This window comes from Mesoplodon mirus (genome assembly GCF_964341445.2).
Source record: "Mesoplodon mirus genome assembly, chromosome: 6".
Taxonomy (NCBI): Eukaryota; Metazoa; Chordata; class Mammalia; order Artiodactyla; family Ziphiidae; genus Mesoplodon; species Mesoplodon mirus.
In genome coordinates this window covers 88,502,512-88,528,357 of record NC_138982.1, presented here as the reverse complement: position 1 = coordinate 88,528,357, position 25,846 = coordinate 88,502,512, and the positions used below count along the sequence as shown (strand labels likewise).

General features: G+C 38.5%; 1 protein-coding gene across 1 annotated transcript in view; it reads right to left on the bottom strand.

Annotated features, from left to right (window-relative positions):
• Positions 1–16,088, bottom strand: part of SLC9C1 (solute carrier family 9 member C1) — a gene marked incomplete at its 3' end in the record, with an annotated part of 106,126 nt that extends 90,038 nt beyond the window's left edge. The window contains exons 1-4 of the mRNA XM_082624359.1: positions 15,965–16,088; positions 14,709–14,809; positions 11,838–11,966; positions 1,955–2,120 (exon numbers count right to left, since the gene is read on the bottom strand). Coding sequence (XP_082480485.1) covers positions 1,955–2,120; positions 11,838–11,966; positions 14,709–14,809; positions 15,965–16,028 — 460 coding nt within the window. The 5' untranslated portion in view covers positions 16,029–16,088. The remainder of the gene's footprint in view (positions 1–1,954; positions 2,121–11,837; positions 11,967–14,708; positions 14,810–15,964) is intronic.
• Between the last annotated feature and the right edge of the window lie 9,758 nt (positions 16,089–25,846).

Genomic DNA, 25,846 nt, shown 5'->3' with positions numbered 1-25,846 from the left:
TCCAGACGCTTTGCTGTAAGATGTTGCAGTTTCTCTCACCAAAGAGTTCTGTTTTTTAAATTTAAAACAATTATTATTATTATTTTTTAATGAGACTTGATGAAAGCAGAGGCTTGAGGAAAATTTCTGCTTCCTCTCTCTTGGATCCCTGCCACCACCATGGCAGCATTCCCTGGCTACCCTTCTGGAGGAATGTGAGAAATACATGGAAGAAAGGTAGATCTTCCTAGTTGAGGCCATCCTAGATCACTTAGTCTCCAGATGACCCTCCAGCTGACTGGAGACTCATTAGTGAGCCTAGCCACGATCAGTGGAGCCCAGCCCATGCCATCAGGGAGGGTGGGAGGGAAGGAGACGCAAGAGGGAAGAGATATGGGAACATATGTATATGTATAACCGATTCACTTTGTTATAAAGCAGAAACTAACACACCACTGTAAAGCAATTATACTCCAATAAAGATGTTAATATATATATATATATATATATATATATATATATATGTATATATATATATATATATATATGTAATTGTAGTTTTAAGCCACTATGTTTTGGTGGTTTTTTTTAGTCAAAAACAAAGACAAAGACAAACCCTAACTGACACTGTTGTATAACTATTCCATTTTAGAAAATGGGGCTATAACAAAATGTGAGTATTTGGAAATAAATAACAGACAAGAAACATAAGAGAAGTCAGTGGACCCTAAAAAGCTCAAGACAATGTGAATGTATTCATGTACTCCAGACATTGGCCTGGGAAGATTTTATTTTTGAGAATAAAATAAAAAATATATAAAAGTCTTGCTTTGAAAACTCAGACAAAAATGTTGTCAAGAGAAAGATACTTTATTTAAAAAAAAATTTTTTAAAGATGCAAATTGAGGAGAAAAAAATTCCAAAAGTAATAGCAAGATGGCTAAAGTTTATGAGAACAACCTTGTAACTTAACCCAAAGAAATTATTTAAATTCAACAATGGTAAACCAGGAAGTCAGTGGAATAAGTAACTAGATTCCAATTAAGAGGAGTATGGAATTCTCTCAGGTAGCATAGAACTCTTCCAAATCTTTTGAGTAGGAAAGGACCTGACATTGACAGAGTCTCATAGAAGCAAGGTTGCGGGACAGACAAATCTCCTTGTCTTAAAGATCTGGCTTTTCTTTATTCACATAGGTACAGTTGAGGTTTCTGCACTACTCTGTTTCTACTTGCCTCAGAGAGCTCTTTCCTTTTCAGGTGGCCATAAAAAGTGTGTGTGTGTATGTGCATGTATATGCCATATTAAACTTATACTTTAATTCTACTTTAAAGCAAATGTTTTTGTTCTTATTACTAAAAAATAGCTGAGGGAATACAAATTAGGTAATTTTTTTTTTTTGAATGAGGCTCTTGGATTTTTTTCTGGGTTACATTGACTTGGTATTTTATACTTTTAAATATAGATTTCTTTCTCCTAAAATAGTACACACTGTATCATTAATGATTTTATTGTTTTTGACTTTTTAGGCTTTTAGTCTTAATGGTGACAAACACTCCAAAGACTTTTTTTTCTTTTTTTTTTTTTTTTACAAATAGCATTATCTTAACGACAGTGTTTTCAACAGAAAAGAGGTTTTGGTTAATAGAAATGTCACCGCAATGTACATGCAATATTGCAATTCCCCCAGAACTACTCTGTTGGCTCAGGGTAGAAGCATGCATAAAGTCAAGGATTACAGATAATCCCCTGCCCTATTCCACAACTGAATGTAAGACTTAAAATACTAAGTAAGCCCATCACTGGCATTTCCTTCTGTTCTAATCATCACCACCTGAATCTCTATGCTCAATGCCCAATGTCCCAGCACACCACTTCACATAGTGAAAAGCTATAGTGAACAAAAGATCTTAAAACTAGACAGTTTAAGCATGGAATATATTTTAAATATAGGAAAAGAGAAAAATATACTTACCCAGGTCTTTTATAGCAGATGAAGTCAGCATAGGATCTGAACTCACAAGGATAGCTGAAAATAATAACCATGTGGTGGTTTTCAAAACTAATTTGTTCACAGATGCCAAATGCCAAAGAATTAAGGTATAATTAATCAAAAAGCCAGGAATTGTAATTAAAAGTATCTGCAAAGAAATTTTACAGATAGAAAAATCAGATGGCATTTGTATTCCATTTTTAAATGCAGATAATCAGGATACTGGAGATGTAGAATCACATTCAATCCATTAAAGGGAAATTTCAAATTATCTTATTTAACAACTATGTGATTGCAACTCTGGAAATAAGGAACAAATATTGCAATGAGATTCTTAGGACCTAAGAAATACCAGTTACAGGAAATACCATATTATAGTTAAAAAGGAACTTTTATACAATCTACTACATATAAAATAGATAAACAACAAGGTCCTACTCTAAAGCACAGGGAATTATATTCAATATCCTGTAATAAACCATAATGGAAAAAAAATGAACTTTTAATTTTCTTGATAAGGCCACTGAATATAGATGTATATGTGTGAAGGTATATACATACATACCATATATATATATATATATATATATATATACACACACACACACGTTTAACAATGCATAAAAACTGAGACATAGCCTATTAACATAGAAAAAAGAACACAAATTTAGAAAGAAGTTACAAAAGAGGGGAAAAAACTGAAAACAAAATAATAGAAGGAATGTATAGAAAGGGCAGAGGACCAGAAAAATGATAGGAAGGGGCATTCTGTTATTCTAGGACTGGATCCTGGCCTTCTGCCTTCCCACCATTGCCTTTACTTTCTCTTATTCTACCTGTGGTGGTTATCTAGCAAGATTTTATTACCAAATGTGCTTGGGAAAATGTGGTGATTGTGCCTTAAAGTACCTATGAGAATTCACAACTACACCCTCATGTTCACTGTAACATTATTTACAATAGCCAAAACATGGAAGCAAGCTAAATGTCCATTTATGGATGAATGGATTAGGAAAATGTGGTATCTATATAGAATATTATTCAGCCATAAGAAAAAGAAAGAAACTTTGCCATTTGCCACAATATGGGTGGATCTTGAGGGCATATACTAAGTGAAATAAGTCATACAGAGAAAGACAAATAACATATGATTTCACTTACTTACATGTGGAATCTAAAAAAACAAAAAACTAAATTCATAGATATGGAGAACAGAGGCGGGCAGTGGGGTGGGTGGGGGATTGGAGGTGTGAAATGGGTAAAAGGGGTCAAAAGATACCAATTTCCAGTTATAAAACAAATAAAGCATAGGGATGCAATATACAGTATGGTGACTATAGTTAACAACAATAGTGTATTTCATATTCGAAATTTTCTAAGAGGGTAGGTCTTAAAAGTTCTTATCACAAGAAAGATGATTTGTAACTATGTGTGGTGATGGATGTTAACTAGGCTTATTTTGGTGATCATTCTGAAATATATACAAATATCAAATCATTATGTTGTACACCTGAAACTCATATAATGTTATATGTCAATTATATTTCAATTTTAAAATAAAATAAAATAAAAATGGATAACTAAGAATTTCATAATGATGTTGAAAAATGCTCTTACTGCCAATATAAAATTAACAACAACAATATCATACATCCTTAATTACATCCTTAGAATTTCAATGAGTAAAATTAAAGACATGCATCATTTTGGGACTTTCCATAGAGATTACTAATATATCCTCCAAAAAGTTTTACCAACAAACACAGCCACCAGCAGTGTACTAATCATTCCCATTTAAAACAATTCTCCAGAGAAGTAAAATCAAATAAAATCCCCAGGTTCCTGTCTCAGCTTTTGCTACATCAAGAAAAATGAAAAAGCACAAGTTCTTACCCCCTTATTTATTACACATTTATTCACTACCTACTATGCAATGAGGCATTGCAATAGGCACTGGAGAAAGACATACCTAATGCAGTTAATGAAAAAGAGAATTCAGAAGAGCTAAAATATTAAAGGCTATCTTCCTTCTGATTATTTTAGTCTTTTGTTTGTACAGGGACATTCTTGCAGAGTTAGGGTCCAGTTGGGAAATAACTGGACTCTGACTCAGGAGGCCTGGGTGCTAGTCCTGAGTGATTTTGGTTAAGTCACTTAATCAGACATTTCTAACCCAATCTTAAAATTGACAGAACAATGACAGAGTGCTTATATGGCATTACTGAGGCCTGACACTATTGAGAGGGAGTCTTTGGTAGATAAAGCTTGATAACAGCATCAGAATGGTGAAAGAAAATCAAGGTCCCCTAGGTCATTTACCTCTAGGGTGGCTGAATTCCCAATTTAAGGTTTTGGTGGTCGAGGGAGTTGTATTACTAACTCTTGTTCAAAGGAACAAATTAAAATGAGGCTTTGAGACAAGAGGATTGAGGGTCAGGATATCCAAATCTTTGTTCTTCCACCAAATAGCTGTTGATACCTCAATAAATCACATGGTATATTGTTTGCAAAAATGGCTGCAGTAATTCTGCTCCCTGAATCCACACAATTTTGTAGCTATCTTCCATACTGACTGAACAAGAGCAAACATGATGTAACTAGAGACTTAAAAAGCGGGGAGAGGGAAGTGTGGAGGGGCAATATAGGGGTAGAAGATTAAAAGATACAAACTATTATGCATAAAATAAGCTACAATGATATATCATACAACACAGGGAATATAGCCAATATTTTATAATAACTATAAATGGAGTATAACTTTAAAAAGTTGTGAATCACTATATTGTACACCAGTAACTTATAAAATGTTATACACCAACTATACTTCAATAAAAAATTTTTCTTAAAAATCACTAGTAACTTCAAGTTTGCCCTCTCCCACTGATGTTTGAGACTCTGAAATCACCATGTGAAGAAGCCTGGAATAATTGCCTGGATAATGAGATACATGTACAGTGACACTCATTGCCTATAGCCAATATTAACAGTACCAACCAAAAGACATATGAGCAGAGCCATCCAGCTAGCTCATCCTACCTCAGCTGACCCCCCAGTTGAACAGAGACTCAGGAGATGGCTTGACAGGGAACACTAGAACCAGCTCAAACTACTATTATATCTCTATTCTTTTCAATTTCATTTTTTTGTAATTTGTCTGAATTTCATTTGCCTGGACTCTGTTTCAAGTGTAAATTATTTTAATAGTTTTGATTCTAATGTATTTTAGGTAACGACTTTATACTTACAAAACTGTATTGATTACTTTGAAAGAAATGCACATCCTGCTTATAATCTAGAGTATTTTTTCTCAAGGTCTTTCCTGGAGGGGTTCAAATATCACATGATTAGAAAATAATCATAATAGTTTGTGAATTAGGATTATTGCTGTTTCTGTGAGTAGTCTTCTCTGTGTTGTTCTTTTACGTGTGGGTGTGGGAAATTTAGGAGGTGGGTATTTGAAACACAACTTTTATCAGTAATTTCCTTTTACTGGACCTAATATATTTAATAATAGCTTTCTTATAGTATCTCAGAGTTAAAATCATAAGTGGCATTAAGTTCTGCCAGTCAGATTTTTTTGAGTTACTTTTTTCCTCCATAATTTCTTTCTTGAGTCTTCAACATGCTAGACAATTGAAAAGATATAGTTTATTCACTAAAATATAGAGCTGAATTTACTTTTCCCACACTTTATACTTTTTCCTTGTTTTCTTTGTTTTATAATTTGGAGTAAAGTTTTAAAATTTTTGAATATAGAGGGCAGTGGCAAAGACAGGGGCAGGGGATGCATAGAAAGACCTCGAGCTCACCTCCTCCCACTGGCACATCAAAATTACAACTATTTACAGAGTAGTTTTTGTTGAGAAAGACCAGAAGACTGGCAGAAAAGATCTTCTACAACTAACTATATAAAGAACAAACCATGACAACCCAAGTGCCCATCAACAGATAAATGGTTAAAGAAGATGTGGTATATGTATTCCATAGACTATTACTCAGCCATAAAAAGAATGGAAGGCACCTATGCTCACCACTATACAACCAATGCAAAAAAGAATGAAATTCTGCCATTTGCAGTAATGTGGATGGACTTAGAAAATATTATGCTTAGTGAAATAAGCCAGACAAAGACCAATACTATATGATATCATTTATATGTGGAATCTAAAAAATTAATACAAATGAATGTATATGCAAAACAGAAACAGACACATAGACATAGAAAACAGATTAGTGGTTACCAAAGGGAGAAGGGACAAATTAAGTGTATGGGATTAACAGACACAAACTAGCATGTATAAAATAGATAAGTAACAAGGATATATTACATAGTACAGGGAATTATAGTCATTATCTTATAATAACTTATAATGGAGTATGTTCTCCAAAAATACTGAATCACACTACATTGTAAACCTGAAACTAATATAATATTTTAAATCAACTATACTTCAAAAAAAAAACACAAAAAAACAAACCATGAGATGTGTAGAAGGGCCAGAGACACGGTATAGTCAAGATCCATACCCACAGTGAGTGAGCCACAACTAGGAGGATAATTACAATTGCAGAGGCTCTCCCTAAGGAGCAAGGGGTCCAGGTCCTGCATCAGGCTCCCCAGCCTGGGGGTACTGAACCATGAAGATGATTCCTCTAGAACATTTGGCTTTGAAGGCTAGCAGGGCTTGGTTTTGGGAGAGCCAGATGGCTGTGGGAAATAGATACTCCCCTCTTACAGGGCACACACAAAATCTCAGATGCTCTGGGACCCAGGGCAGAAGCAGTGATTTGAAAGGAGTCTAGGTCAGACCCACCTGCTGATCTCGGAGTGCCTCTCAGAGAGGAAGGATGCAACTGGAGCTCACCTTGGAGACATAGACACTGGTGGCAGCCATTTGGAGGACCTTGTTCTACCACATGAGCACTGGTGCTAGCAAGTGCCATTTTGGAATCCTCCCTCTAGCTTATTAGTGCCAGGACCTGGCCCTGCCCACCAGCCCATTGGCAAAAGTACTGGGACGCCTCAGGCCAAGCAGCTACCTGGGTGAGAATATAGCCCCACCCACCAGCAGGCCAATTGCCTTAACATTCTCTGAGTATACAACTATCCTGGGACACAGCCCTGTCCACCAAAAGGCCTAGGATCCAACCCCACACACCAATGCACTGGCACTAGTTCTGGGATCCCCTGCATATCCACAGCCATCTGTAGGGACCTGGCTCTGCCCACCATGAAGCTGGCACTAGCCCCTGGACAAGCCTCACCCACCAATGGGCTGGCACTAGCCCCAGGACCACCCAGTCCCTAGCTCTGTCCACTAACAGGCCAACACACCAATTCCAGGACCCTCAGGCCCCTGCAGCCAGATAACCTAGGCCATAGCTCCACTCACCAGTGGGCTGGCACTAGCCCCAGGACTCATCCTCGTCCACCAGTGGGTGGACATGAGCCCAGGGACCACCAGAGCACCAAAGCCATCCAGATGAGCAGGACAGCACTTGCTCCAGGACCCCCGGACCATGGCCCTGTCCATCAGCAGGCCAACACCAACCCTGGGACCCAACCACCAAGCCCGTCAGCAAGCTGACACCAGCTCTGAGACATCTTTGACCCCTCAGCTCCCCACCTCCGGGTTCAGCCCTACTCACCAACAGGCCAACATGAACTTTGGGGTACTCCAGACCCTGTAATCAGCTGTGTCAGGAACTGGGCCCACCCACCAGCAGCAGACACTAGACCCAGGATACTAGGTCCCACAACCACCCACTCCAGAACCCAGCTCTGCCCACCAGTGGGCCAACCTTAGCCCCAGGACCACCCAGGGCTCTGCAGGCAGCTGCCTTGTGGCCTGGCCCTGCCCACCAGCAGCTGGCAGCATCCACTCAAGTCAGGAACTGGCAACCAACTGGACTGGGGGTCAGCCACATCTACCAGAATGCACATAGTGGTCATCCTCCTTCAACAGAAGGACCCACAAAGCCCACATAGGAAGCACTCCTAGAGGATACAGCTCTGGTGATGAGAGGAGAGTATGTTGCTGGGTCACAGAGGACTTCTAAAAAAGACCACTTCTCCAAGGTTGGAAAATATAACTAACTTACCAGATACATATAAATAAAACAGCAAATTAGGTAGAATGAAGCAGCAGAGGAATATGTTCCAAATGAAGGAAGAAGATAAAACCCCAGAAGAACAAAGTGAAGTGGAGATAAGCAATCTACCTGATAAAGAGTTCAAGGTAATGATCATAAAGTTAAAGCAAGAATATTAAAAGCAGCAAGGGAGGGGCTTCCCTGGTGGCGCAGTGGTTGAGAGTCCGCCTGCCGATGCAGGGGACATGGGTTCATGCCCCGGTCTGGGAAGATCCCACATGCCTTGGAGTGGCTGGGACCGTGAGCCATGGCCGCTGAGCCTGTGTGTCCGGAGTCTGTGCCCTGCAACGGAAGAGGCCACAACAGTGAGAGGCCCGCGTACAGCAAAAAAAAAAAAAAAAAAAAAAAAAGCAGCAAGGGAAAAACAACAAGTTACGTACAAGGGAATTCCCAAAATATGGTCAGCAGGCTTTTCAGCAGAAACTCTGCAGGCCAGAAAGGAGTGGCATGATATATTTAAAGTGATAAGAGGGAAAAACCTAGAAACAAGACTACTCTACCCAGCAAGGCTTTAATTAAGATTTGATGGAGAGATAAAAAGTTTTATAGAAAAGCAAAAGCTAAAAGAGTCCAGCACCACCAAACCAGCTTTACAAGAAATGTTAAATGTACTTCTAAGTGAAAAGGAAAAGGCTACAACTAGAAATATGAAAATTATGAAAGGAAAAATCTCATTGGTAAAGGCAAATATACAGTAAAGGTAGTAGATCAACCACTTAAAACCTAGTAGGAAGGTAAAAAGACCAAAGTAGTAAAATCATCTATATCAACAATAAGTAGTAAAGGGATACATAAAGCAAAAATATGTAAAATATAATGTCAAAAACAGTAAATGAGGGGGGGAAATAAAAATGCAGGGTTGTTAAAATGCATGTGAGCTTAAGAGATCAGCAACATGCATCAAAGGAAAAGAATGGAAAGCCCAGAAATGAACCCACACTTATATAGGCAATTAATCTACGACAAAGGAGGGAGAAATATACGATTTGGGAAAGGCAGCCTCTTCAATAAATGGTGTTGAGAAAACTGGATAGCTACATGCAAAATAATTAAACTGTACTACTCTCTCACATCCTGCACAAAAATAAATTCAAAATGGATTAAAGACTTAAATGTAAGACCTGAAAAACTTCTAGAAGAAAACATAGGTAGTAAGATCTTTGTTATCAGTCTTAGTAACATTTTTTTTGGCTATGTCTCTTCAGGCAAAAGAAATAAAAGCAAAAATAAATAAATGGGACTACATGAAACTAGAAAGCTTTTGCATAGTGAAGGAAACTCTCAACAAAACAAAAAGATCACCTACTGAATGGGAGAAGATATTTGCAAACAATATATCGAATAAGGTGTTAAGACCCAAAATGTACAAAGAGCTCATATTACTTAACATCAAAAACAAACAAACAACCCCATTAAGTAATAGGCAGAGGATCTGAATAGATATTTTTCCAAAGAAAACAGAAAAATGGCCAATAGGCATATGAAAATGTGCTCAACATCACTAATCATCAGGGAAATGCAAATCCCTGATTTCGACAATGAGATATCGCCTCACATCTGTCAGAATGTCTATTATCAAAAAGACAACAAATAAGTTTTAGAGAGGATGTAGAGAAAAGGGAAACCTCACGCACCATTCATGGGAATGTAAATTGGTGCAGCCACTATGAAAAATGGTATGGAGATTCCTCAAAAAATTAAAAATAGAACTACCATATCATCTGGCAATTCCACTTTTGGGTATTTATACAAAACAAATGAAAATGCTCATTCAAAAAGATATGTGCACTCTATGTTCATTGCAGCATTATTTACAATAGCCAAGGTATGGAAGCAACCTAAATGTTCATTGATAGATGGATAAAGAAGATGCGGTTTATATATGTGTGTGTATATATATATACAAACAACACACAGACACACAATGGAATATTACTCAACCACAAAAGAATGAAATCTTGCCATTTGTGGCAACATAGATGGACCTAGAAGGTATTATGCTAACTGAACAAATGTAACAAAACAGAAACAGATTTATAGATATAGAGCACAAACAGGTAGCCACCTGGAGAGGGGTTGGGAGAAGGAAAGAAATAGGTGAGGGAGATTAAGACCTACAAACTTCCAGTTGCAAAATAAATGATTCACAGGTATGAAATGTACAGTATGGGTAATATAGGCAATAACTATTTAATATCTTTGTATGGTGACATATTGTAACTAGACATCGTGATGAGCATTTTGAAAAGTATATAAATATCAAATCACTGTGTTGTATAACAAGAACTAACACAGTGGTGTAGGTCAATTGTACTTCAAAAACAAACAAACAAGCAATCAAACTCATAGAAAAGGAGATCAGATTTGTAGTTAACAGAGGCAGGGTGGGAGGGGGTGTGAGAGGGAGAATTGGATGAAGACAGTCCAGAGGTACAAACTTTCAATTATAAAATAAATAAGTAGTAGGGATGTGATGTACAACAATATGATGAATATAGTGAACACTGCTGTATGTTACACACAAAAGTTGTTAAGAGTAAATCCTAAGGGTTCTCATTACAGAGAAAAATATTTTTTTCTATTTCTTTAATTTTGTATCTGTATGAGATGATGGATGTTCACTAAATTTATTATGATAATCATTTCATGATGTATACAAGTCATGCTGTAACCCTTAAACTTGTATGGTGCTCTATATTGATTATATCTCAATAAAACTGGAAGAAGAAAAATGATTTTGTAAAAATTGAATGTCCATATGAAAAAAAAAATGAAACAGAACACCCAACTCACATCATATTAAAAAATTAACTCAAATTGGATCTTAGACCTAAATGTGAAATCTAAAACTATTAAAATTCTAGAAGAAAACATAACAAAAGATCTTAGTGACCTTAGATTAGACAAATAATTTTTAATAGGACATAAAAACACAAATTCTAAAAGAAAAATTGATGAATTGAACTTCATCAAAAGTAAAAACTTTTGGAAAAAAGAAAACTACAGTGGTATCAAAGTGGAGACTTATTTTTGATTGTGAATCTAAGTCATACATGGAAGACAATGAAACTGTTATGTAAATCTTGAAGAACCTGCTAAAAACAATATGTAACGGATTTTTTAATCAATTTAATTGAATATAATTTATCTTGCTTAGGAATGACTTTTGAAAATATGCCTGTAATAGTCACTATGCAAATTTTTTCACCTGGCATCTATTTGAGACTTTAATAACAAGGTTATAGAAATGATTTCCTACTTTTCCCTTTGAATTAATATTCAAAAGAAATATAATATATAGAAATGACAAGTAATGAGAAAGTTAGTCTTTGCACTTGTACCCCATGACCTTGCAAATGACTATCTGTACCAAAAATTACATAATATTTGGACAGAATTTCTAAGGTAAATCAAATGAAATTGAATCATTAAAAAAGAGAAAGTTGGATCAGTACTTACCTCTCTGAGGCATTGATGAGGGATTGACTTCAAAGAAGTCTGAGGGAATTTTCTAGGATAATGGAAATTTCTATATCTTGATAGGTTGATATTTGTCAAAACTCATCAAACTGTACTCTCAAAATGTATGCATACTACTGCATATAAATTATACGTAAATATAGTTGATTTTTAAAAATGTAAAAAAATCTGAACATAGATAACATGTAGTAGTTCATGAGTGAATAATATTATTGAAAATAACACTTCTTACCTGCCAAAATAACTTGTGGAGCAGGTAAACATCCATGTCAAATGCAACATTAAAGATAATTATTGGTGTAAATATATCAAAAAATAAATGTGGATCCATCCACTGTATGGCATCTGTATATTTTTGGACCTAATAATATAAAAATGTTATTTTCTCATTTATCTGTTGGTCTATTAGCATGGAATACATGCCAGGCACTCCTATGCCTAGCACAAGATAAAAAGATAAATCACAACATAGTAAGTGCTAAAGTCTTAACTCTTGGATTTTCATAATTTTGCATCAGATCATTACCAACTACAGCAAAAGGTTAATGAACATCTCTATGCTTATTTATTTATTTATTTATTTATTTTAAGAATAGATATAGGAAACAGTTTGACAAAAGTACTAAAGGGTATGTAGGAGATTTTCAGGCATACAAGAGAAAAAGATTTCAGGTAGATGGATCATCATGCACAAAATCCACAAAGGAGTAAACAGTCATATCAATTTCCAGAAACTACATAATTAGCCATGGATTATACAGAAGATGTGTATGGAAGAATAGCAGGGAATTTATTTATTTATTTATTTATTTATTTATTTACTGGGAAGGTAATGCCAATTATGAAATAACCAATTAATGGTGTTTATCATAAAATATTTAGTTTATAGTTTTAAATCCTATATGGGCATCTGTAACCAAGCAGGACCCTATGGGGCCTTCTCCAGAGAGATGTCTCCCTTATATCCTCTGCTTTAGGTCCTCTCTGAAGTACCTAGATAATAGCATCTCATGCACATTTCCTGAGTTGTTTTACAGATGCAAACGTCCCCACCAAATGAAAGAAATTAACACATCCCTTCAGGAGTCTGGCTGGAACCAGGAAATATTTGCAACAATTTTTGATCTTTTTACTTTACCTCACCATCAACCAATCAGAGAATTGTGCATGAGATCATCACATACCCTGGGACTCCCTTCCTTTGCCTTGCTTTTAAAAATGCTTTGCTGAAACCCATTGGGGAGTTCAGGCTTTTTGAGCACTAGCTGTCCCATACTCCTTGTACGGCACTTTACAATAAACGCTGCACTTTCCTTCACCACAACCTACTGTCAGTAGATTGACTTTACTGCCTGTGGGCAGGCAGACCCAGTTTGGTTCGTTAACACATCCATTCAACATTCACTCATTAAGGAAACACTGTGAACCTACTGTGTTAGGCACTCTCCTTGCATTTGGGAGATGATTCTTCATGGGTCTCTTGTGTTTCTCTGTATGCTACGGATGGAGGCACTGACTGCTTTTCTTCCAGGAATATTTTCTTTCAAGAATATTTGTACGGCTAACAGCTTTGGAAGATAAAGCAAGTGTCTCCCTCCAGAGAAAAAGACAGGTTTACTATACTGTCCAGTGCTATAAAAATATTATCTCTCTCTGGAGCAAGAGGGCAGATGAGCTCACTGCCCATCATAAAATATTCAAGTTCTCTAAGCTCAGATTTCTTCTCCTATAATGCAACCCATTGTGTATGCAGGTTTCACCTCGCCCTCTTTACTTTCTCCCTGTGGGGCTCATGGAACAGGGGCAAGAAAATGTTGATACTCTGGCTTCTGCCATTGCTATGAGTAATAAAGTCCTTTGTTTCTAGCCCAGGAGTCCCGTGTCTTTTGCCAGGACCGTGAAACTGTGGCAAGCAAAATTATTAGATTGAAAGTTGAGTAAAATCTTAAACCGTTCTCAACATATGGTCTCTTCCTTTAAAGAGTTGTTGACAAATAGTAAAGTTTATAGAAGTACTTAAAATTGCATTTATGTCAAAAATCAGATGATTATCAAACCTGTTCATGACAAATGAAGGAGTAATCTGCTTCTGGTTCTGGCATGGATACATGGTTTCCATTATGGTTTTTAACATCACTGGTTAAATTTGTTTGGGAAAGTCAATCATTTTCACACACGTTCGTATTTATATACTGATTAACTAGGGCAGGTGTTGGCAAACTATGGGCCCTGGGAACAAATCTGGCTCAATGCCTGTTTTTGTAAATAAAGTATTATTGGAATACAACCATACCAATTTACTTATGTATTGTCTATGGCTGGCTGCTTTTAAACTACAATGGCAGAGTTGAGTAGTTGTGACAGAGATCATATGGACTTCATAGTCTAAAATATGCACTATATATGGCCTTTTACAGAAAACACTTTGCCGCCAACCCCTGGGCTAGAGGACTATTTAATGTGTCAATAATGCATTCTATATTCCTTGTAGTAAGCATATTGTCTCTCCTTTACCTGACTCCAGCTGTTCCCAACTATTTAGTAATACTGTATATGCCAAACTATATAGTTTGTCTTGTTCCTCACTTCCAACTCCATGTAAGAGGTTCAGTGTATGTTTCTTGACATATTCTAAGGAAGGTTCACTTAGAGAGTAGCCTCTATTCTAATGGGAACACTATGAAACATTCCCGAGGCAATAGATTGGTTCAATGTCAGAATTCTCTTGCTACTAGAGTCCTGTATCAGTAGCTCAAAGTCTCTCTGGGCTTGTATCTTGTTTACCAATTTCTTGTCTAAGGTTTTGAATTATGATTAAATACTCAGCTACTCACATTCTTAACAGCTGTATGTGTACTCATTCTGAATTGCCTACCTAGCTTCAGACCTAGGCTCTGTTTTGACTATGTTACCTGGATTTCAGCTCTTTCATGCCTGGTTCCTTCTTCTACACAGCTGATACGATGTTATGCATATCATAAGCATCTATCAACTGGCAGAGCAGTGAAGAAATATGTTTACAAATTGTCTTAAGCCATCTTTGTATTTATATAAATCTTAGATATAGTCAGATATATAAAATACTCATATTTACTATACACACCTGGTCAGATGTAAAACTTAACATTTCAAAACTGCATCCAAATAAAAATAATATCACAGGGAGAGGAATTGGAAAGTCTTTCAAGTGTAGGTTCAAAAATGCTGCAAAAAAATATGTCTATTGAAAGGCAGTGAAATACCACATTTATAGAACTTTAATTTGACATGAGTTCTTAATACTGAGGACAATGAAATACTGCACCACCCCTTACTTACTATATATATTCCTGTAACTGAAACCCTCCTTCACACTTAAGCATATAGAATCATTATAATTGGTCATCCACTAAATTCATGCTTTACTTCTTTTAAGAAGTCTATCATTTTCTTAGAATCTTTATTAAATATTGCTAGTAATCATTGGTTCTTGTGTTCCTACTAAAATATTTATAGCAGTTTATGTACATGCTATAAATCAGATATTCATTTCTTTAGCAATCCTGCAATGAGGGATTAATAAATTACTAATCTTAAATGAAATAGCCTGGCTGATTCCCAAGATAACAATGAGGAATTAGTATAATAATTTAATAATGAGAAAAACTAGCTACCTATTACTAATTACCTACTACCCATTAGAAAGCCTATAATGAATATTTAACTTTGTTCATAATTTTTTTCAAAGTGCAATAAGCAATATCAGCATTTCCTTCAGTTTAATGTTTCTAATTCTTTGTAATACAATTTCTAATCAGGTCAAAAGCACATGCAAAAAAATGTGCTTTCTTCTGATTTCTATAGTGTTCTTTTCTTCTCATAAAAGCTGGGCATAATTTACCATTTGAACAAAACCTAAGGGAACACCTACCAAGGGGTTAAAAAGTAACTGAATCATTCAGAAGACCTATCACTTTGAAAATTCTTTTTCCAAGTGAAGAAATCTGTGGGACAGCTAATTTTAAAATATGAATGAAACTCTAGTTTATGATGACGCAGGTAACAATAAAATCCCTAACCTTTGATTTTCTGGTTATCTGGTTCAATTCTCCACATCACTTAAATCTAACCACGACCTAGCAAGTAAGAAGGTATGAATACTCTGAACTCAGTAGAGGTGAAGAACGTGGATCAGATCTACATGGTCTCTCCTCAGGGGCAGATTATTATTATTTCATTTGATTGAAAATCTTGGTATAGAGGTATGAATTTAGAAAAAAAAATCTAATTTCCTCTTATTGCTACTTTTCTTAATTCTCTATGGTGACATTTACAAAATACATCCACAAAACACACTTAAATAAAAAGAATTACACCTACCTCCAATTGTACAGATCAAAGACAATATTAGAATGATTTCAGGGAGTTCCTGAGAAGTTTTCATGAATGTATTCCTAAAAAAATCCAGCCATATGTTGGTAAATCCTTTGTTAAGAAAAGTGAAATTAGAAACAGTGCCATTCATCCTGTGGTTTCTCATAGGCCGTCTGAATCCAACTCTTAGGACTCTGCAAAATTCACCTAGGACCAAAAGAACATAAGATTTTCCTTCTTGTTGGCCTTCTACAGCTTTTCTTAAAAAATAAATAAAAAGCCTATATTTCTCTTTAGTTATTTCTAGTGATTTCTTAGGGTGTGCCAAAATTAGGGATGCCTCCCTCTTCTATTATGTTTTCAATGTAAATGATAGAAGAATTACAATCCCAAGTGATAGAGACGAGCCAGTGTCATCCTGTGTTCTTATGATACCAAGCACTACTCAGCTATTTTCGCCCTGTATCTATCCAGCTAAAAAGAGGATTTTTCATCTAACCAGTCACCAGGACCACAAGCTGGTGCAGGTTACTTAGTTCTGAGGATGGACAACTGAGGGGTTTGTTCTCAGCTTATCTGAGTCTCTGGAAGCATGTTTTGGCAGCTATTCCAAAGTAAGAAGTGGTGGTGGTGAGAATATTCTGATCTCTTTTGTTGTTCTACCCAGACAGAAATGAATAGACCATGATGATGTTTAATAACAGCCTTCTTTTATCTCCTTTGAGACATTGCTGGGCCATGTTTTCTCTAACTTTTAAATATTTTTATAGCAACCAAGGACCTAAGAAAAATATTGAAAACAAAATGATTTAAAACAAGGGAGTTGTTACATGTTTCTATTGTTACTTCTTGGAAAAGGAACAAGGGCCATGGTGTGTCTTGGTTTGAAGAAATAGGTAATAGCTGCAGTCTGCCAATCCCACTTGCTTCCCATGGTGAGGAAAGTTTTGCATTGGGGTCTTAAACTTCATGCAGGGAACTCTTCCAATTCTCTCATAATATTGGCTTAACCTTTTCTAGTGTCTATTAGCATCTCATCTGGCTGCCTCGCTAAGCAATCAACTCGTTATTACTAAACTTCCTCTCACAATCCAGCAATGTCTTTTTCAGTTTCATATTTCACATACATATGTTTTATAATATGCTCTTTACTGACTATAAAAACAACCTTTTGAAAGAAAATTAAATGAATACATGCATATTGTGAATATTTTTGAAGTAAATATGTAAAGAAGCATTTCAAAAACAAAAAAAAATATGCACAGTCATGTCATCTAGTGGCTTTTATATATTTTATTTACATAGTTCTGTTCATCTTTATATAATTATACTTTCTACTTCTTTCCACACGGTATTGTATCACCAGCATCAAAGGGCCTTGTGAACACTGTTTACAAACGTTGTACCATATTAGCACCAATGTAAAAGTGCCGACTCTCTGGTCAGATAACGACTCTCTGCACGCAAAGATCTGATGGGCTGCTGCTTGCAGGGTAAAAGACTCTGGGCAACTTGCTGTTGGCCTCAGTTTTCTAATCTGTATAGTTTCCCAGTCTATGTAATTCCTCTCCCTGTATTTATAATTTTATTTGAAATCACCTGGGGAGCTATAACGATACTATTGCCTGAATCTTATCCTCAGCGATTCCTATTTAAATCAGTCTAGGTGGCAGCTTGGTCTCCCCAGGCAATTTTAATGTGTAGCCAATGTTAGTAACCACTGTGATTCACCCAATTCAAAGGAAACGTTGCTCAGTTTTCAGTTTCAAAGCCAGCTTATTTTCAATATTCTTGAGTCAGATATTTTGAGAAAGGGTATCAATGCCCTTCTGGTGAAGACCCCAGAAACACATCTGTAGTTGACAAGTTTGGTTTATTATGTGTCTCACTGAGGGAGGCCATTCACCCTGGGGAACTGTTGGGACGTTCAGTAAAAGGATGTTAGAAAGAACTAATTGTGGATCTGGGTAATTTTAGAGAGGGTCTAAGGAAGTGGAAGTTTACTATAACTTGGGTGCTGTCAGAAAGCAAGGACAATTCTGTGATTGGGTGTCTCAATAAATCTTATGTATAGAGAAAGCAGACTAGAATGGGGATAAAGCTGTGATGAGTACAGAAGCAGCAGCCACTCATTTTAGATGAGGGAGGGGATGTTTGGTACTGTATGGGTTGCATGGTGACTTCTTTTTGTCCAACTTTATTTACAGTCTCCTAGTGAACTCATCTGATTTTGATGTTCTGTGAGATTATGTCCAATAGGAGAACAACATGGACTAGCTGTGAGCATCAGACCAGCTTGTAGTAACACTAGGTGACATCTAGCTCTGGGTTTCAGACCAGTTCCCTGATGTTTGGGGCTGCTTATTTTTGGTTTGTTTCATTTTTCCTCAAAGGGTTTCTTTTTTTTTTTTACATCTTTATTGGAGTATAATTGCTTTACAATGGTGTGTTAGTTTCTGCTTTATAACAAAGTGAATCAGTTATACACATACATATGTTCCCATATCTCTTCCCTCTTGCACTCAAAGGATTTCTAAATTCCTTAACCTCACTTTAACATGTTAAGAACTGAAAGTAGACCAAGAGATCTTGATAGTAATTTAAGCGACAGAGGAGAGCAAGCTCAGTTATCCCTCTAAGACAGAGATGTTCAACCTTGACTGCATATTGGAATCAGAGAGTTTTAAAAATACAGATACCTGGGTGGCACCACAGAGGTTAATTTAATTGGTCTAAGGTGCAGCCTGAGTATTAGGAACCTAAAAACTTCCCAGTGATTCTAATAATCAGCCATTATTTAGAAGCACTGCTCTAGGAGAAATCTGTGCCATTAGGGAAGAACATTGTGATAGATTGATGGTATTTGCTCTCAGCAACAAGAGAGCAAATATAGGAAAATATTGTCAATTTCACCTTTTAATTTTCTCACTGTTACTCCTGGACTAAATATTCTGGAGCAAATGGGTTTGACCAAAAAAGGAAAAATATTTTCTGCATCATAGTTATACATTCCTATGTGTTCTTAGAATTTAATACAGTTAAGAACACTATTGTTTTCCAAACTAAAAGCAGGGATACATGTTCCCATAAGCATTCTCTCATTTCTAAAATTGTTTATTTGAAACCTGAATAGCCATAACTCAAAAAGACACATGTACCCCAATGTTCATTGCGGCACTATTTTCAATAACCAGGTCATGGAAGCAACCTAAATGCCCATCGACAGATGAATTGATAAAGAAGATGTGGTACATACATACAATGGAATATTACTCAGCCATAAAAAGGAACAAAATGGGGTCATTTGTAGAGATGTGGATGGACCTAGAGGCTGTCATACAGAGTGAAGTAAGTCAGAAAGAGAAAAAACAAATATCATATATTATTAATGCATATATGTGGAATCTAGGAAAATGGTACAGATGAACCTGTTTGCAAGGCAGAAATAGAGACACAGGCGTAGAGAGCAAACGTATGGACTCCAAGAGGGGAAAGGGAGTGGGATGAACTGGGAGATTGGGATTGACATATATACACTAATATGTAAAAAATAGATTACTAATGAGAACCTACTGTATAGCACAGGGAACTCCACTTCGCTGTACAGCAGAATCTAACACAGCATTGTAAAACAACTATACCCCAATAAAAAAATAAATAAAAAAAGAAAACCTTAATAAGTGTTTATACATTCAATTCTAATAAATCCCTTCATAAAAGAATAAAATTACTCCAAATCTTAATTATTCTTGAACTTTAGGGACATATATGATCAAGTTCAACAGAATTTCCCTGTTTGGCTGTAAATACTCAATTTGGCTTCTTCAACCTCTACTCCAAATTCTCCTAACAAACCTTTCCCCTGACCAAAATGATCTCATGTTAAGTTAGCATGTAAATGCTAATATTATTCTAGTTTGATACTTTAAAGGATATGGGTAAAGAAGTAGCAGTTTAGATTAAACAGATTTTCAATGTAATTAAAACTCTTCTTCAGCTTAAATTGACTTTTGACAATTTTGAATAAGTTTATGAGTTAACGTCTCATTAAGTAAAAAATATTGATTTGTCTTGAAATTGCCACATAGGTTTCCTATATTAACTTATCAATAAATTAAATAATGCCTCAAATCTCTTTCTGTGTGGAGTTAATAACTGTCCTCTCAAAAATGGCATATGGATTTGTCCTCAACATCACTCAGCCTTGAGAAATTCTCTCTCATGGAGTGGAAATCGTACTGATTCACTCTGTACTTGAAAATGGGAAATCTTTCTTCCTTTCTTTTTTTTTTTTTTTTTTTTTTTTTTGCGGTGCGCGGGCCTCTCACTGTTGTGGCCTCTCCCGCTGCAGAGCACAGGCTCCGGACGCACAGGCTCAGCGGCCATGGCTCACGAGCCCAGCCGCTCCGCGGCATGTGGGATCTTCCCGGACCAGGGCACGAACCCGTGTCCCCTGAATCGGCAGACGGACTCTCAACCACTGCGCCACCAGGGAAGCCCTTTCTTCCTTTTAATCACCACATTTTGCAGGAATTTGGTGACAAAATTATCCTGAAAAGAGAGCTGTGGGATCCCAGTAATCTTCATTCGCTGTAAAGCTCTCATTGATTTATGACAGATACAGAACTGGGGTTGGATTGTCTCTTCAGAAGACTCTCCACACAGTACAGCGGGGCCTTACTCACAGACTCTGAAGGTGAGCAGTCTGTTGCCCTCCTAAGGCTTCTTCACTCAGAACGAGCCCTTCCTCCCTCTCGGCTCTGCTGCATACACCTGAGGAGATTCACCACGGCATCAGTGTGCTTTCCTCTTGGTGCCTCATAAGGCAAAGGGAGCAATCACCAGGCAGGTGAGCAGCAGTCTGGAAAGTTGATATGGGAAGTGTAATGGAGGAGGGGCAGGGGCTAAGGGACAGAAGTTCACACTGAAAGGCTGGTTGATCTTCGGAAAAGTGTTTGATTGGCTGCCATAGGAAAGTTGGAAACTACAAGAGGGAGTGGCTGGCTGAATCTGTAGCTGGAATACTGTGGGAGCGTTTGTTCTTCTTTGCGGAAGAAATTACCCAAGGGGAAGGGCAACTTCCTGAAGGGGAAGCCAAGGGAGGACTCACCATCTCGAGCCTCAGGAGGAGTATCGTGTGGTATGCAGGTAATAAGTGGAGGCTACTTAATCCGTTCACCCTAGAACAGCCGCAACTAACTGCTACCTCACTGACAGTTTCTTTCTGTAAGCCCCGCCCCTTGTCTGAACCCATTGGCTTCAGCTTCACAACCCCTGACTTGATTGGCTGACGAAATACAGTCCTAGAAGGTGCTACACAGCATCATTGCCCCTGCACTTCTACGGCAACCCTTGAAGCCTTAAGGACGTTTATTTAAAAAATAAAATAAAATAAACAAGGGTGAAAAGGAACCTCCAGAAATTGTATGCTCTATTAATTTAAAACTTAGGAACAGTGGGTTTCTGGCAAAGAGCCAATAGACACTGTTTTCCCAGAATTCTGGTGGGAGTGAGACTCCTAGATAAGATAGAGTGATAGAGATTTTGAAATATGAGGGTGCAGGTTGCTGGGTTAGGAAACACAAAAGAGAGAGAGGGAGACAATGGCTATTCTAACCATGTAGGAGAATGCAATCAAGACAGGCAAGATAGATTTTATCTTCTGAGTCCTTTATCTAGGGAAATTTTTTGGAATAATGATAGACTCATTTCTTTTTTTTAAACATAATATGAAAAGGATATTTTCAGTGAAATTACTTAGTGATACTACCATAGAGCCAATTTTCATATTCCCACGCTCATCATAAAATATTTGGGAAGGAATTTTGTAATGATTTTGAAATCTAGATTCTTATTTGGCTCTATGCTCTAGAGGTGCTCCCTATTTTGCCTATATGGGTCCTTCTGGACTCTGGTTTTGTTGGTTGACATGCCTTGCCTTGCAAGGAGACTCCCAGCCACTGGAAGACAGGCTCAGGTCACAAGGCTGCTGGCCACATGGCCTCAGGAAGTCCTGGTGTAGTTCTGGTCTACTGGTGGGCAGAGATGTATGCTGCAGTGGGTGAATGTGGGGCTGGCAGCCTCAGATCTAGTGTTGGCTTGCTGGTGGGTAAGACTGGTTTTTGACATGGCTGGCTGTTGGGTTTGGGCTGTCCCAAAGCTGGTGTTGGCCCACTGGTGAGTGGGGTAGATCCCATGGCGGCTGGCTGAGGTGTCCAAGTTGTCTCAGATCTGGTATTTACCTTCTGTTGGGTGGGGCTGGTGCCTAGAGGATCCCAGGGCTAGAGCTGCCACACTTGTGGGTGGAGTCAGGTTCCCAAGTCTTGAGCTACAGGACCCTGGAGGTCTCAGAGCTTGTGTAGGTCTGCTGGTAAGGGGGGCTGGGTTTTGACATGGTTGGCTGCAAGGTCTGGCACGTTCTGAGCTGGTGTTGCCCTGCTGGTGGGTGATTCCACATCCCAGGGTAGCTGACTGAAGGTCTGCCGAGGCCCTGGGGCTGGTGCCTACCCACTGGTGGGTGAGGCTGGCCCTAGGGCTACTGCCAGCTAACTGGTGGATGGAACTGGATCCCAGGGTCTCTGGCTGCAGGACCCTGTGGATCCCAGGAATAGTGCCAGAGGACACCTGGGTCCAGGGTCCTCTGGTGGACAGGGCCAGGTCCTGAGGCAGGTGTGGGCTCTGGGGTATTAGGGCAGCAAGCCTACTGGTGGGTACAGCTGTGTCTCCACTCAGCTCATTGTTTGTCCGAAGGTGTCCCAGCCCACAGGCTGATGGATGGGGCTGAGTCCTGGCACTTATAAACTAGAGGCAGGACTCCAAAATGGGTCTTGCCAGCACCTAGGCCACATGGCAGAATGAGCTCCCCAAATGGCTGCCACCAGTGTCTCTGTCCCTGGGGCAAGCCCCTGCTGCCTTCTGCCTCTCCAGGAAGCTTTCCAAGATCAGCATGTTGCTCTGATCCAGGCTTCTCTCAAATGACTGCTTCTTCCCTGGTTCCCGAAGCATGTGAGATTCTGTGTGTGTCCTTTGGGAGTGGAGTCTTTATCTCCTATAGCCCTCTGGCTCTCCTGAAAGCAAGCCCTGCCTTCCTTCAAAGCCAAGTGTCCTGGAGGAATCATCTTCCTGGTGCAGTATCCCCAGGCTGGGGAGCCCAATTTGGGTCTTGAACCCCTTGCTTCTTTGGGAGAACCTCTGCAATTGTAATTATCCTCCCATTTGTGGGTTACCCACCCAGGGGTGTGGGTCTTGACTGTACCACATTTCCACCTCTCCTATCCGTCTCATTGTGGCTCCTTCTTTATATCTTTAGTGGGGCAAGATATTTTCTGCTAGTCTTCCAGTTTTTTCTCATCAATAATTTATGTGTGAATAGTTGTAATTTTGCTGTACCCATGGGAGAAGGTGAGCTCAGTGTCTTCATAGTCCTCCATCTTGACCACTCCTCTTAGCACTTTTTCATTTTAATTGGGGTATCGTTGTTTTACAATGTTGTGTTAGTTTCTACTGTACAACAAAGTGAAGTAGAGTTCCCTGTGCTCTAACAGCAGGTTCTCAGTAGTTATCTATTTTATACATATTGGTGTATATATGTCAATCCCAATCTCCCAATTCATCCCACCCCTGGCTTTCCCCCGCTTGGTGTCCATATGTTTGTTCTCTATATCTGTGTCTCTATTTCTGCCTTGCAAAGGGTTTTGATAAAAATTAGCTGTTAATGTTATTGAAAATCCTTTGCTACTTTCAAGATTCTCTTTGTCTTTGATTATGTTTGATTATGATGTGCCTTGGTGTGGATCCTTTTGTATTTATTCTACATAGAATTTACTGATCTTCTTGGATATGTAGACTAAAGATTTTTTTTAATCAAATTTGGAAAGTTTTCGGGTATTGTAAAAAATTTATTTTTTTTATTTATTTATTTTTGGCTGCATTGGGTCTTCGTTGCTGTGCACGGGCTTTCTCTAGTTGTGGCAAGCAGGGGCTACTCTTCCATGCAGTGCACAGGCTTCTCATTGTGGTGGCTTCTCTTGTTGCGGAGCATGGGCTATAGGCATTCAGGCTTCAGTAGTTGTGGTGCACAGGCTTAGTTGCTCTGCGACATGTGGGATCTTCCCGGACCAGGACTTGAACCCGTGTCCCCTGCATTGGCAGGCGGATTCTTAACCACTGAGCCACCAGGGAAGCCCTCAGGCATTATTTTTTAAAATATTCTTTCTATCCCCTTTCTGTATCCCTTCTCCTTCTGGGACTTTCCTTACGAATATGGTGGTGCTCAGATAGTGTTCCACAGATCTCTGAGGTTCTGTTCATTTTCCCTCAGTCTTTTTTGTTTCTCAGACTAGATCTATCTTCAAGTTTATTGATTCTAACCTTTGCCTCCTTGAACCAGTCGTTGAGCATTTCTAGTGAATTTTTCATTTCAGTTATACTTTTCTAATCCAGAATTTCTGTACATTCCTTTTTATAACTTTTAATCTCTTTATTGATATTTTATACTTAGAGATACATCATTCTTAATACACTTTCCTTTACTTTTTTTTTTTTTTTTTTTTTTTTTTTTTTTTTTTTTTTTTTTTGCGGTATGCGGGCCTCTCACTGTTGTGGCCTCTCCCGTTGCGGAGCACAGGCTCCGGATGCGCAGGCCCAGCGGCCATGGCTCACGGGCCCAGCCGCTCCGCGGCATATGGGATCCTCCCAGACCGGGGCACGAACCCGTATCCCCTGCATCGGCAGGCGGACTCTCAACCACTGCGCCACCAGGGAGGCCCTCCTTTACTTTTTTAGACACGGTTTCCTTTAGTGTACTTTGCTGGTATTCCAGTCATTCTTTAAAGTTATAATGCTTGTGTTCACATCTTTATTACTCACAAGAAAAGAATCAGCGGCAGGGTTTTCACCTCAATAGAACTTCGTGTTCCCCAACATAGCAGCAGTGCTTCTCCCTGACTCAGGGGCTGCTGGGCATTTAATCCTAATATGTTTTATTCACAATGAGTTCTTTCTCTATCTCAGGAAGAACTCCCCAGACCAGAGGTAATATATTCATTATTCAGCATCAGTTTCCATTTCCCTTTGAAAACTGAGTTTTCTCTGTCTCATTACCAAGGCAACTTCTCTCAGGTGGGTAGTAGACTTACTTATAAGTGTGGGTTTAGAAGCTGGAATTTAGATAGTGGGAAGTTTTGTCTTAAGGGAAGTCAGGAAAGACCTCCAATACCTAGAGCCATAGGAAAGAGATGGATATTGGTATATGAGGTGGGGGGAGGGTAGGGACCATCTATGCCAATAGAGGCTTTTGTTTTCCTGAGACAGGAGCTGAGGGAGAAGTTATGAGAGGAGAGGATCATTTTTATAGGGATTTATGAGTGACAAAAAGAGAAAAGAAAAGGCTTAGTGCCCAAAACATGTTCAGTATGTGCACACATTAGCACGGGGTGGGGTGAGGGTATGGCTATGTGTGTACTAACTGGAAGCTGGTTAATGATCTCACTCCAGAGAAGCTAAGCTCAACTGCACTTCTCTGAGAACACTAATTTCCCCAAGTCCTAGCCCTGGTTTTAATGCCCCACCTCTGGTCTGTTTGGCTAATTAAGTGTAATTCTAGGGTGTTCTGGATAAAGATCACCAACCGTAACTTGTAAGAGAGGACATACAGTCCAGAAGACCCTAATCATTAAACCAGCAATAACAGAAGTGCAGGAGGGAAAAAAAATCCTCACTTTCAAATGAATTGTTCACATTAAAAAAGTATGGTGTATGGGCTTCCCTGGTGGCGCAGTGGTTGAGAGTCCGCCTGCCGATGCAGGGGACACGGGTTCATGCCCCGGTCCCGGAAGATCCCACATGCTGCAGAGCGGCTGGGCCCGTGAGCCATGGCCACGGGGCCTG